Source organism: Aphelocoma coerulescens (genome assembly GCF_041296385.1).
Source record: "Aphelocoma coerulescens isolate FSJ_1873_10779 chromosome Z unlocalized genomic scaffold, UR_Acoe_1.0 ChrZ, whole genome shotgun sequence".
In the NCBI taxonomy this organism is placed as follows: Eukaryota; Metazoa; Chordata; class Aves; order Passeriformes; family Corvidae; genus Aphelocoma; species Aphelocoma coerulescens.
The window spans coordinates 33,045,213-33,059,114 of NW_027184085.1; the positions used below are offsets into that span (position 1 = coordinate 33,045,213).

Genomic DNA, 13,902 nt, shown 5'->3' on the forward strand with positions numbered 1-13,902 from the left:
GCAGTAGTTCATAACTGGGTCAAGCAGACATACGTATACTCACATATGCTAACATTTGTATATCATAGCCAATGATTAGCAGCTTAGGTGTTAGATTGCCTTTGATGGTAAGATGAAATGTAGTCATAGACAGAACTAAAAGTTACAATTAAAACAATTCCTGCAGATCAAATAGTCCAGACAAGGAGACTTGCTGGGTTTTCGCACAGTGATAAAGTACATCTTGTTGGAAGGTGCTGTGGAATTAGTTAGATGAGAATTCAGTTGATTCCTTTCTTCCTTTACGAAGAGGAAAAGCAATAGCTGTCTGTGAAAGGGAGCAAAGAATTTGAGCTAACAGGGCAGCACTGTTGTGTGTGTGTTGCTACTATCTTTGTCTTCAAAGGGACTCTTTTTTTCAATTTATATTTTTGTAGATTAGCTGGTAGGGAAATGCTGACTTGATGATTTCAGTTCTCAGTCTCCGGTGAATCTGTTGTGTGTGAGTGATGTAGATACTGAACTGTGTTGTTCTGAAAGCTTTCTCAGCAGGTGGCCTCGCTCAAGCATATTAATTCTTCTTCTCACTGGAGGAAATACATTTGCAACAGAATGTCTTAAAGTTGGGTTTTCCCATTGTTTTCTCTTAAATAGTAGAGGAAAGAGAAAAGGTCAAAATGGTACAGCTTCGTGCTGCTAGAAAAAACTCCACAGTAGCCAAAGGGTCTGCCAAAGGATCAGCTACAAGAGAAGGCTGTATTACATGATCAACATAGCTGACTCTAAATGCTGGATTAGCTGTGCTAGCACATGAGATGTGGGTAATGCTCAGACCTCTTCGTTGTTGATGATAATCATGGTATTACAGATCTTGGCTATTGCACACTGGATGCATAACATCTAAATTCAGGGATTAGTAAAGGTAGGTCACATTGATAAAGAGATGTGCCCAGCAGGGAATAGCCATGAAAAGGCACATAAATTGATCTACTTTAATTATGAGAAAGAGGTCTTAAAACCATACACACTGTCTTCTTGAGTATTGTTTTTAGATTTGGGATTGACTAGTCTGCTTCTGTTGCTGGTGAGTGGTAATTTCTGTTAATTAGGGTTGTACCTTTTAGATAAGTATCTTCATTATACAGAAACCTAGCAGTCAATTGATCTATGCAAGTAGGAAAAACGAAAAAAAATGGGATTTATTTTTTTAAATAGCCTAAGAGTAGCACCCATGCTAGAAGCCTACTCTATTTGTTTGCCAAATGTGAGCAGCAAAATAAATTGCTGAAAAATCAAAGGTTTTTTTGTTTCTGCAGCAGAGGAAACATTTAGCAAGCACACGTAAATCTGATATCAAAAATACTAGCATGACTTTTAATTCCTTCTTAAAGATATATTAAATTTTTAATGAAAAAATAAATCATGTATGCAAAACTATATTTAGGATGGAGATAGTCTGTGACCCCAAATGCTAAGCAGTAGAGTAAATTCACTGGTTTCTGAATTGGATGAGAGTTTTTAATAAAAGGGCCTCAAAAACTACTTAAATCAAGTTTCTAAAATTCTTAACTTTGTTTAAAGCTAGTTCAAGTCCTGCAAGTCACCTTTTAGCAGAAGAATTTGTCAAAGGGTTGTCGATTATTGTTCCAGGCTCTCTAGCTGACTTAAAAAGGAGACACATAGTTACTTTCTTATATATCTGAATGTATAAGTAGCAAAAGCTTTCCTTATAGCTCAAAATCTCAAAGTACCTGGTTTTGTTAGGTTTTTTTTTTTTCCTTAGCACTGTCTTTGCAGTGTTTGTTTATGTTGTGTGTAATGACTCCTTGTATCTCTGCCAATAGGAAGAAATGTGTTAAGTGTGGGTGGTGAGTTTGGAAGCAAAATACCGTAAGCATATGTCTTTGCCTCTGAACATGTGCAGGGGCCCACCTACATACTCAAGTTCATGTCTGGTGTGTGTAAACCATGTAACTGGGTGCTGTGCTTTACACTAATGGAACTCAAGCTCCACAAACAGGTCTTGGGAAACTCAGGAATATTCTGCTATCATACATTGTTCTAACAATTTTCTGGTTATACCTCACATTATAATAATAGTAAATAGATTAGACAAGTTATTAAGAACAATATTTTACATCTAACTATGCACACAAGAATATATACTCCCCTTGAGGTGCACAGTTATGTACAATACTCCCATTAATGTTAATAGGCATTACAACTCTGCACTTAGCAGAGAAATTCTCCTGAAGTATCTTTGTTTGCAGCATGTCTGATCTGTTTGCTTATTGTTTATACATAGTCAGTAAAAAGCTATAGTACAGTGGCTGAATCAGTATACATATAGGCACACATATATGTTGTGCATATGCTTAATACGTATCCTTTGGCAACACCTTTTGGAGTTCTTAAATACCTCAGTGTGGTGTGTTTGAGCTGCCATTTCAGCAATGGCAGTCAATGCTCAGATTGCTAAGATGGCTACTTAGTTAAATTTCTTTTTTTTTTCTGTAGACTGATTCAGTTCTGAATTTAGGTCTTGGGTAGATGATATGTGTAATTGCATGGAGGAATAGAGGCACTTCTTTTCTTACTGTGTACAAATGAGGAATGGCCAACAACTGTATAATTGTCCTTCACTGAAATGACATGTGCCTGAAAATTAGGATCATACCTGCTTGTTGTGTTAGTACAGCCAAATGGCTTGTGCTTTGAGTTTCAGGAGACATGAAAACAACCACTCTTGTAAATTGTCTTGTATTTCCTAATACTCAAGATGAAAGGAATTATTGGACATTCTTGTGCTGTATAGATGTAGACTCCTTGTGCTGTAGAACTATACCATTCAAAAATGTAGTTCAAATGAAGATCCAGTTTTGCTTCTCTTCTGTTACCTTTTCTTCTGACCGTGCTATGCAAGAGAAAATGTAGTCCTGATTGGTGCTTGCAAGTGTTCCGGGGAACATCTATTAACCGTACATTACTAGAACAATGGAAAAGTACGGATTTTTGTCATTTTTTCCAAGGAATGTGCTTCTGCTTCTAGTGCTTCTAGTGTTGCTAGAAAGTAAGAATGCTCCTTTTTACCAATTAAGAACCTTCATAAAATACATGGAAATTTACACAGATAATCTTTTTCAAAATTTACTGTGGACTGTGATCATATTTAGTCTACTTTATTTATATTTTAATATTTTTCAATATAGAATTCGAATACTGAAACCACTAAGCAATCGACCACCATTAAGTCACTTAAAAATCAAGTCCAGGAAAAAGAAGAACGGATTCGGGAACTACAAGCGAAGTATGGTCACTTTTCTATCCATTGTGTCTGGTGCCACCCAGTGGCAGCTGTAAAATCGCTACAACGTTAACTGTACTTCGATAAGAGAACGATGTATTCTTTATATTGCAGTCTTGCATACTGTTAAGGGTTTGTTTTTTTTTAAACTGGAGCAGTATATGCTTAAATTGCGGGGTTTTTTTAAACTGATGAGTGATTAGCTAGCTACAGTGCCTGTATGGCAATAAAGATACCTTAAGTCAGAACTCAGACTCTAGAGTAGGATATTTTATCCTTGATGTAAGTCGAAATGAATTCCTCAGCACTGTTAAACACAGTCTTTCAAATTCAGTAATTCTTTGCCTAGGGGCTAAGAGACATGTCAAGGTTCAGATGCTTAAATAAGATTAAATAGCTACTCTTACATTCATAAAAAAGTTCAGAAAGACAGTTGTATTTGTTTCTATTTGAATTGATTAAGGTTTGCTATTCATTTTGAAATTCATAAATTGTCAAGTATGCCACCGAGATTTTTATTCTACCTACTGTAACTGATATAATACTGTTCTTCAGTTTAGTTTTTTTATAAACTATAAAAAAGCTATTCATGTATCTGAATTTCTTGTCTGCCCAAGAGTTTAACTCCTCTAACCATTCTGATCTTTTTAATCAAAGAAAGAATGCAGTTTACTTATTGGAAATAATTTCATTTGGAAAATAGAGAGCTCTTAAAATGGTTAAATTGTGTTCATTGTTTATTTTCTGTTTCAAAGTGAAACTGAATTTTTCCATCATAAGATTTTAAATTTAAAATAGTTATGGGATAGCATGCTTTCTTTATAAAATAGATACTGTTTTTTCATAAGCTGTTAGACATAATAACCAAAATAACAGTAAGAGTGTAAAGGTGAAACAGATCAAAGAAATTTTTAGATGCACTCTTTTCCTGTTTTTGGTTTTTTTTTTAATATGGTATTGACATTATATTAACAGTGCTATATTCCTGAACATACTACCATTCATTTTGCTTTCATTGGAAAAAGATACAGATATCTAGACATATATAGTTATTGCTTATGTTTATATTTAAAATATTAATTTTTGTTATAATACTGGAAGCATTGTATAAGGCATAAATTTCTCATTGAACAAACTTACTTTTTAGTATATAAGAGTTCTGGGGGTTTTTTGAGCAGTTTCTGACAAAAGCTGATATTATTTCTAGGTTTTGCATTTTATCTCATCTGACACACAGGGAGCGAGTTTTCTGTGTTTTGCTCAGTATGATGAAAGCAGGCTTCCCCATTTCACTTTCTTTTGAAAATAATTTTGCAAAAAATACTGTTTGAATGACTGTTTGAGACATCAAAGGAATTTAATTAATTAAATTTTGTGGGCTCAGCAGGTTTATTTTTCCCTTTTTTTGATAATAGTTTAAGAATTATTGTGATAGTAGTTCAGACTAGCAAAGAGCAAATCACAAATATATTGCATATTTAGAAATGGGTCTGTTTAATAAGAGCTTGAAACTGGGTTTAGTACTTGAGAACAGGGTAAATTGCAAGAACTGAATTAGCTTTTGTTTTTAAAAGTATTCTAAAGGTGCAGGCATGATAGATTGTCCGCTGCCTTTATACCTTTTAGTTGCATATTAACCAAAATTTCTAATAGTAATATGCAGTCCAATTTCTTCCCATGCAGAATTTCTCAGTTGGAGAGGGACCTTACTATGAAAAGACATTTGATAGAAGACTTAAAGTCTCGCCTAAAAGCAAATCAAGAAAATGAGAAAACCTCACAGGAAACATTGGAAAGTCTTGAGAGAAAGGTACTTCTTTCTTGCTATTCCTAGTTTTTTGAAAAAACAGAAGCTGCTGGATTTACAGAAGTTATTTCAACACACTATTCATATTAAATCAATATATTGCTTAAAGCAAACAACATGCAGTTAATTGAAGGGTGTAATTCCCTCCACCATAATTTGTATGAAATCAGTATATGGTGATAGCTTGAATGGATTCAGCATAATTTAATTTCTCTTCATGATAGGTGTAATTAAATATTAAAGTATTCAGAACACACAGTTGCAAGGATATGCTGTAAGTAGTGGGATTTAGTTTTATGCACTGTAAGTTCATAAAATACAGTAGACCCGAAACAAGGGTGATTTTACATGACATATGCTAATGAAATCCATGCATCTCTCCTGGCTATAGTAGTTAAATGCTTTAATATGTTAATCTATTTTCTACTGCAGTGTTATGAATGATTCACAGTTCTTAGCTTAAAGTAATTCTAACTGTGTAGGAAGTATTTGACTTCTCTAGCAAATTATTTTCTCCTGCAAAATTTTAGGATGATTTCACTGAGGGTAAGAGGGTTGCATATGGTTTGGCATATTTCTGTGTTATCCAACTGATGTATTGCACTTTGGCCTTTAGTGCCAGAAAAAGATCATGATGTTTGGTTGTCTGTCAGGTTATGCAGCTTATGAATCCAAAATAGAAGTAAACAATCTGCCAGTTTGCTTTTGTTTGCCTAGAATGCAAGTGCTTGCTGAATATCACAAGCCCTGTTTCTTCTTGCTGTCACAGAGTGTTTTTTGCTCCAAAGAGAGCTACTGTATAACCCTCCATACTAAAGATAAGGTGTTATTAAGAAATCCACAGCCAGAAAGTGAGAACATAAGTAAGCAAGGGAGTTAAGGTATGACATGAGAAAAATACCTGGTTTTGGTTTTAGATAAAAGATTTAGCATGGAATGATGTGCTTTACTGCTGTACTTTGACTGTTTTAAGCACTGCATTTCCAGAGAGTCATATTTCATACATTATTTTGATTATTCCATGTGGAAAATCAGCTTGATAAATTTTACATTATCTTCAGCAAAAGATCAAAGAAATTCCCTATTACTTGATATTGACAGGAAAACTTTGTGATAAGCACTATAGGAAAGCGGAATGATCTTTCGGAGCATTGTTTTTTTTCATTTTACCCCCAATCAGTGTTTACCTTGGATAATCATTATCTAAGAAGCTTTACAGACTGTTAACATATAGACAGTTATTTTCTCAGCTGAGTTTGAATTTATGATTTTATCTCTGACAAAAGAAATTAGTGGAAGTTGTAGTTTACTCCCTTTTGCAATTACTGTAAGTCTAAAATATATATGAACGAACAGCTCTGCAAATGAAGAGCTTTTCTTTATATTTAATACAAGTCAAAACTTTATGTAACAAGATTGTGTGCAAACTGATCTCTACTGGATCAGCAGTAGAGATTTATTAAAGTCCGCAGTTTCAGAAAAAGATACTTCAATAAAGTTATTTATATAGTTACGTATGTTTATGTAATATAGATATGCTTAGTTCTGATTTTATTCTAATTTTTGGGTTTTCTATCTTGATAATCAATGCACTTGGCCTTTCATTATTTCAGGTGAAGGCACTGGCTGAAGACAAAAAAGCTTCCATTGACTCACTGAAACAAAGATTTAGTGTAGCTATGAAAGAGAAGTCTCAGTATGAGCAGATGTATCACAAGGCTAAAGATGATTTGGAGAAAAAGGTATAATTAGAGTTTTGATGGCTCCACTGTGGAACTTTTTCATACCTTACTTTCAAATGAAAAGTTGCAAGGTCATCAGCTTAAACTTTCAGTACCGAAAGGGAGAAAATAGCAGAACAATAGTAATCTGTTTCTCTGATGTTATTCAGTCACACCTCTGAAATTTAGGTACTGAAACGTGGGCACAATGACTGAAAATGAAATTACTTTTTGCCATGAAATTACATATTATATGTTGGAAGTGAAGTATTGTGTGATGGCAACCATGGTGTGGGAGGTTGGTTTGTTCATTCATCTTTTTGTAATCTACATACCTTCCTATCAGCTTTTGTCATAGCACTGTTGTGTCTCTGCGGATGTGTTTTAGGATCTCAAGCTTATCAAACTAGAGAGCAAAATGATTGAGACTGAATGTGCTATGACTGACCTTGAAACTGCTGCATCTCAACAACTACATCGATTGGCTAAACAGAGTGCACAGGCTTTGGAAACTCTACAGAAGAAGCTGCTGCTCACCAGTGACAAAGTAGAAGAGTTGAAGACATTTGTAAAGGTTTGAATGTTGATTTTCTTCTGAGTGTTCACCTGAAAAAATGTATTTTTGATTGAAAGCAAATAAAAGATTCAGCAAGGCTTTGATGCATTCCCTGTTCCAGAACAATATCTGTAGTTCCTGCAGTGTTCTGGTGTTAGGTCTCAATGAGGAGAAAGAATCAGTGCCTCTCTCCCAGATTTTCAAAGACTTCCACAACTTTTATTGGTCATCTTTTTATGTATAGCTGCCATATACTTGTTCCCAAAAAAAGGTGCTTGGTTGTGTATCAGATTACTTTGCAGCAAAAAAAATTCCAACGCATTTAATATAATAATTCATGTTGATTACTGTGAATTACCTCATTTTCCATATGCATATGCTTCTTGTTTTAGAAATACTAAATAAGGAAGCTTCCATGTTGCAAAGCCGTTTTAAGAGCAGTATGTAGAATATTGTTTCCTTACATGCCTTCCAGGGAAGTCGTCACAGCAGCAGCCTGACAGAGTAGTGTTTGGACAGTGCCCTCAGACACGTGGTGTGACTCTTGGGGATGGTGCTGAGCAGGGCCAGGAGTTGGACTTTGATGATCCTTGTGGGTCTCTTCCAACTCAGAATATTTTTTATTGTATTAATTTAGCATATAACTACTGTATACCAACTTTCAAAGTAGGCTATTCCTTATTAGCCCAAGAAACAGAGCTACTTCTCTACTGCTCTTGGATTTCTGTAGAAGTAAGCTGCTTTCAGATATGTTTGAGCAAGCTGAAGCATTCAAAGTAAAGAGTAATTGTATTTTGATGCACTGGAAAAAGAAGGCATGTATAGTTATCCCTTCAAGAATAACTTTCAACTCTGGATTGAAATTTAGTAACTTAAATACTTGTGCACTACATCTTCTTTCTGTCATACTCAGGTGAAAAGTCACTCTACACAGCAGTTTTCAGACCTTTAGCATTTGCGTGAAATCATCCCATGTTCAGTTCACTTGCAAAGTTCATATAAAATTCATATGAAAAAAGACTGAATGATGTTGAATACACTTTAAAATCCTAAATTCAAATAATTCATAAGCTAATTTATCTAAGTTGAAAATAATGATTGGTTTTCACAAAAAAAGTGCCTGTTATTTAAAAAATGAGTTATTTTAAAGTTTGTGTTTAAAATAAAGGCTATTTTCTGTTTGCATTTTGATGTAACTTTTGCAAGAGAAGTATAAAACTGATCATTATGCCTGTTCATTCAGAAATATGCTGCCTATTCTTGAACAAACTGTTAAATTTCATGAGAGAAAATGTGCTTTCTTCTAATACTGGATGTTCTCTAAGAGGAAGAAATAGATGTTCTTTCCACAGCTGCATGCTTATTTTTGGGTCAATATGGGAAAACCTGAATTAATCTAATGTATTATCTATTATTTTTAATTAAGTACTCCTGTATCATCGATGACAGAGAGAAGCAATTCAGTCTCCTCAGACTGCTATGAGTTTTGGAATTTCTTCATTTAATAAAGTGAAAGGAGAAGTTATAGAAATAAGGAGATAAACCAATCATACTATCAATATTTTACATACTGTCTTAATGAAAAGTTTTTCAAAAATTAGAAAATGAGAAAATGAAAGCTCTTCTGTTCTCAAAAGTAGCTGTAGTGAGCAGAATCACCTATTAGCATCTATTATGATAACTTTATTCATTGTTGAATAAGATGACAGCTTCATTGTTAATTACCATGAATACTCATTAGCACTTGCACAGTTACACTATATGTGAAAAAAAATTTAATAAGAAAATTTCTCTTCAAGTAGTAGTAGTAGTAATATAATAATAATAATAACAAAAATATTAATAGTAACAATTATATTTAGCTAATAATACCTACTTTCTTGCCTAGATAGAAAGAATATGCATGCATATTTCAAGTAACCTTTTTACTGACCACTGTTCCTCTGCAGAAAGATTTTTTGAAAACAAAGATAGTATCTATAAGTAAACTACTTTGTTTAGTTGGGTGCTAAAATCAGATAACAATATACCACTGTAAAAAAGTAAAATCTTTGACAGTTCGGTGGAATGATTTCGGACAGTTCGGAGCTCCTCTTCAAGAGGAAGCAGTACTGCTACTAAGGTAGCTATTACAGGGCAGATACAATCTATCATTGGATAAAACAACACTATAGCTGTGTAAAGACAGAGGTCAATTAATATTTCTCTTTTGTTTCTGGAATGAAGTAGGCTGATATCTTATCAAGATGCTGCAACATCCTTAATCATTAGTAGCCAAGGGAAGATTTTTAACATTTTCTAAAAAGAAGCAGTAATTTTGAATTGAGAATTTTTACAGCTTACAACTTTATGGAGCTGGTTAAGAAATTTTTCTCTTGCTGATTTTCATTTTGAATAAGTATTCAAAGTTAGTTCATATATATTATAACACTGCCTAGAGTCTAAAAGGATGATAATATTGAGTCAATATTCAGAAAAGGCAATATTTTAAGTTCATTAGTCTGACCTAAATTCTGAATAAAATACTGATACAGAATTCAATTATTAAAGTATTAAAGCATGGGAGTATAGTTATACTTCTTAGAATGCCTTTATGGAAAGCAAACTGTATTGAGTAAATCTGGGTTTTTTTCTGGAGAATACTACAAGTCAGTTGATAAAGATTACTATTTGTTTTAATATACTTTTTTAAGGTGTCTGACCTACTAAAATAGGCTATACAATATCAATAGTATGTTAAGTGGATTAAAAATAGCACACGCAGTTGATCTGAAAAATAAATCATTAAATGTAGGTGTTTTTTAGAGTGCTGTAATGATCAGAATTAAACTTGATTATTAAACGTTTTCACAAAATTCATATCCTGATAAAATTTTTCCATGTCATTTATAAAGACTAAGAAATAGTAATGAAAGTAAGGCTTTATGTATGTCAGTTGGCCAAATAATGCATTTTTATTATAGAAAAATGCGAGCTACCTGGAAGAAGGATCAGGTGGCTCTGAGAGTACTTCAGAAGCATTTTCTAGAGCTCATATCTTTTCCCACTTCCATCAGCATCATAAACTCTTTTTGAATCATGCACTCAGTTTTTATGGTGTACCATTGCTCAGGATTTTCTATAATATGTACTCTCCGATCCTCAGGTGCGTCCTGCCAGTTATGTGCAGCACAGCAACCAGAGCAAAATGTTCTTTGTTGTGTGTTTGTAGTACTTGTGAGAACTCATGCAGAAAACAGCCATTGGATAAAGTTTAAAAATTGCTATTAGACTGCTTGGCTGGATTTCTATCAAAAATACAGTACAACATATTAGTTTATTATGAAACTGTCCAAAATCCTGCATGAATTCTGTGTTCCAGCATGCTCTATTTTTTACACTCCTCTAGACTTTGACTGTGTGTTTCTGTTAGAGACCTTTGTAAGCCAAGACCCAGTAGTGTCGTCTGTCCCATTTGACTTGTACATCAGCAAAACTCATTTTAATCTGCAGTGATGACACCTGCCTGAGCATGAGAATATCAGAACTTTTCTGACCTTGAGAAGGATTGTTTTGATAAGGCATCTGTATTCAACTGTGGCAGTAATGAATAGGTGATGGCAGCTGAATGCTTTGAAATCAGTTGAGTGCACTTCTCACTTCCATAATGCCTCTGTCATTTGGGACTTGTGTGCCTTCCACAGAGGATACCCACTGCAGCACAGTGCACATCTGGTGTGTTCTGGCATTGTTCTTGATAGGTCTGCAGTACAACCATCTGATAAAATTGACTGCCAAAATCAAGACCCGTGGCAGTTCACTTGGCAAGCTTAATGGATCTAAGTTGGGATCTAATACCCTCTTAAGACAGCTGCCCTCATTTTGGCTATTCAGAGCAGGGCTTAAGCTACGTGCATTTCCCCCCCCTCTCGTTTGACATACATCTATGTTCACCAGCCACATGTGTCAGAGGACTTATATCACCTCTGCTTGGCCAAGTGGTGTTCTGCCAGTTATTTGCCATTCAGTCAGTTTACCTTATATCCTAATATATGTCAATTGCTATTATCTTTCTGCAGTTTACCTTGAATACTGATGTAAATTTTGCCATGGCTTATTTCCTCACTGGTATCTTGGGCTGTAGTTCAAAATACAGGTTTAGGTAAGTTACCACTTCTGTTGAAAAGCAACACCCCCGAGTGAACCTCACTACTCATTTCTGCCCTTACAAAACTTCGTCCCTACTCCATTTCTGAAATGTCATCATAGATATTATCTGGGTCAATTGTGAGCTAGTTCATGAAAATTCAATTAACCTTCTAAAAACCCACACCACCAGCTTTTGTGTACCAGAGAGTGTCAGAACAGGGACAGGTTTACATGGTTGCAGGATGGGGATGCTGGGACTGCCCCTTAGTGGCAGTGCTAATTGAAAATTTTACATGTAACTTTGTACTGTTGCAAACAATAGCAGATTAGATAGTGACTGGCCACATTAAAAACTCCTATCATCTGGCAAACTCCTGTTATTTACTGTCATTGTCTTTTTCTCTTGAGCTGTTCTGTGTTGGTTCAAGATAGAGCATTGCTAGAAAGTATGTTCTTCTCAGGATGGGTGTATACAGATCATGTCCTATTTGGTCTTTATGTATAAACAAAACTTAAAAAAATTAGACATAATTAGTTGGGTTGGAAGGCATGAATATTTGGGAAATATTTGGTTGGTTTTTATCGGGTGCTTTACAACATAAGAGCAACAAAGTACATTTCTACTGTCTGTACTTTTAATCACAAAGTCAGTTTTTCAGACAGAAGGAAATCCTTGCAGGGGACTGTCAGAATTCTCCAGTTACAGTGAGACAGCAAGAGGTATTCTTCATAGAACCTTCCTGTTGCTGAATGCATTATCAAACCCCATGGATTCAATTCTCCTGGCAGTACTACTGCTCCAACTTCTTCAGGCCCAGAATGATGGGACGCAGTTTTTCAGATGCAGATCAGATGCAGAATGATCATTTGTTTCCTTATCTGAAAAAAAGCACATAATGGGTAACTGTAAAATTCAGTATTTGGCAAAAACAGACTAACTTTTTATGGAAGTAGAACTATGCTGTACAGATGAAAACTGGCTTATTTTGAAAATTTTATGCAATTTTATCTGAACTGTGCCAATTTGGAAGTGTTGTTTGACCAAAGAAAGATTTCTTCAGCAAGTCATTGGGACATTTTGCAAGCAACAGCAGATATTATCACATAAATCAGCACTGTCAGTTTTGATTTGGAAGTGGACACCTTTAATATGTCTTCAAGTTGCTAGAAAATTTTCCCCACTGGGAACATTTGAGAGCCAAAAGATAAGTATATTTCATTTATTACACTCCAAACTGTCAACACTTTACCTAGAAAAGTATACCCAGAGTGATTATTTTGTATTGTGTGGAGTACATGATAAGTCTGCCAATCCGTTCATTCAGAATCAGCATAATATTTGATTCCAGGAATATGTTCCCCTATGATGAGAATCAGTAGTCTTACCTGTAGAATATGCACCTTAAAAGATGGTGTCCTATATGCAAAACAGAATTTGTGTAACTGAGAAAACCTCACCATTAAAAAAAAATTAGGCATTTTTTGCTTCTTTATTGTGCGTTCTACTTCAGGAAAAAAAAGAGAAACACAGCTTTTATTATGAAATACCAACCTTTCTTGGTTCTGAGAAGAAATTGGTGATAAATTAAGATAATCTCCATCAGGATTACTTTGCATCTGGGATTTAGGCAAATTGAATCAGAGGCCTGAATTGTGACAGTGAATATCTATTAGACTGTAAACAGAATAATAGGCCTTGTGAATTTTAATGAATGAAATGAATGGCTGAATTCTTACCATTTACAGAAGGCATTATGATTAGTGATATATACAGTGTGCCAGGAACAGCATATAATGTAGATGTCTTAATGGATAAAATCTTGATAAATAAAAAGGAAGAATAAAGAGGAAGATGCTGAAAAGCTTTTCCTTACTCTACTTTTTCTTTGCCTTTTTAGACATAGAAGGATAACACTTCACCTTAGTTTTTTACTATGATAGGTAAAGACCATAACAGATGTAGCTTAAAATATATTGAATGTTTTTATATCCTACTTTTTATCTAATTCTGTATTAAGAATTTAGGGATGTTGATTTAGAGGATTCAACTATGTAACCAAGATTTAAGGTGTGTCCGGTTTTTGTAGGTGCACATGTATGTCTCATGCAAAGTTTAGATGCATGTCTCACATACACAGGTGACTTTGTTGATAGTGGTGCTATTTTCATTTTTCTTAGAGTGCATGAGTATCATTTTCACAGACCATGACTCCATAACGGTAGACAGTGTGTGAACAGATCCAACAAACTTGAACTGAAAGGGAGACTGTTTTCACCAACTCTCAAAAAAATTTTGTTTGTGCCTCAGTAAAAAAAAAAAAAATCACCTAAGTTTAACAGAGAATGAGACTGAAACAGGATCAGCTGGATCAGCTGGGCACTACTTGGAGATTCTGTACTGTACTTC

The 13,902-nt window shown here is 34.6% G+C and overlaps 1 protein-coding gene across 1 annotated transcript in view; it reads left to right on the forward strand.

Annotated features, from left to right (window-relative positions):
• CNTLN (centlein) overlaps positions 1-13,902 on the forward strand; it is a 199,609-nt gene that overhangs the window by 166,520 nt on the left and 19,187 nt on the right. The window contains 4 exon segments of the mRNA XM_069002458.1: positions 3,189-3,286; positions 4,967-5,093; positions 6,704-6,832; positions 7,200-7,385. Coding sequence (XP_068858559.1) covers positions 3,189-3,286; positions 4,967-5,093; positions 6,704-6,832; positions 7,200-7,385 — 540 coding nt within the window.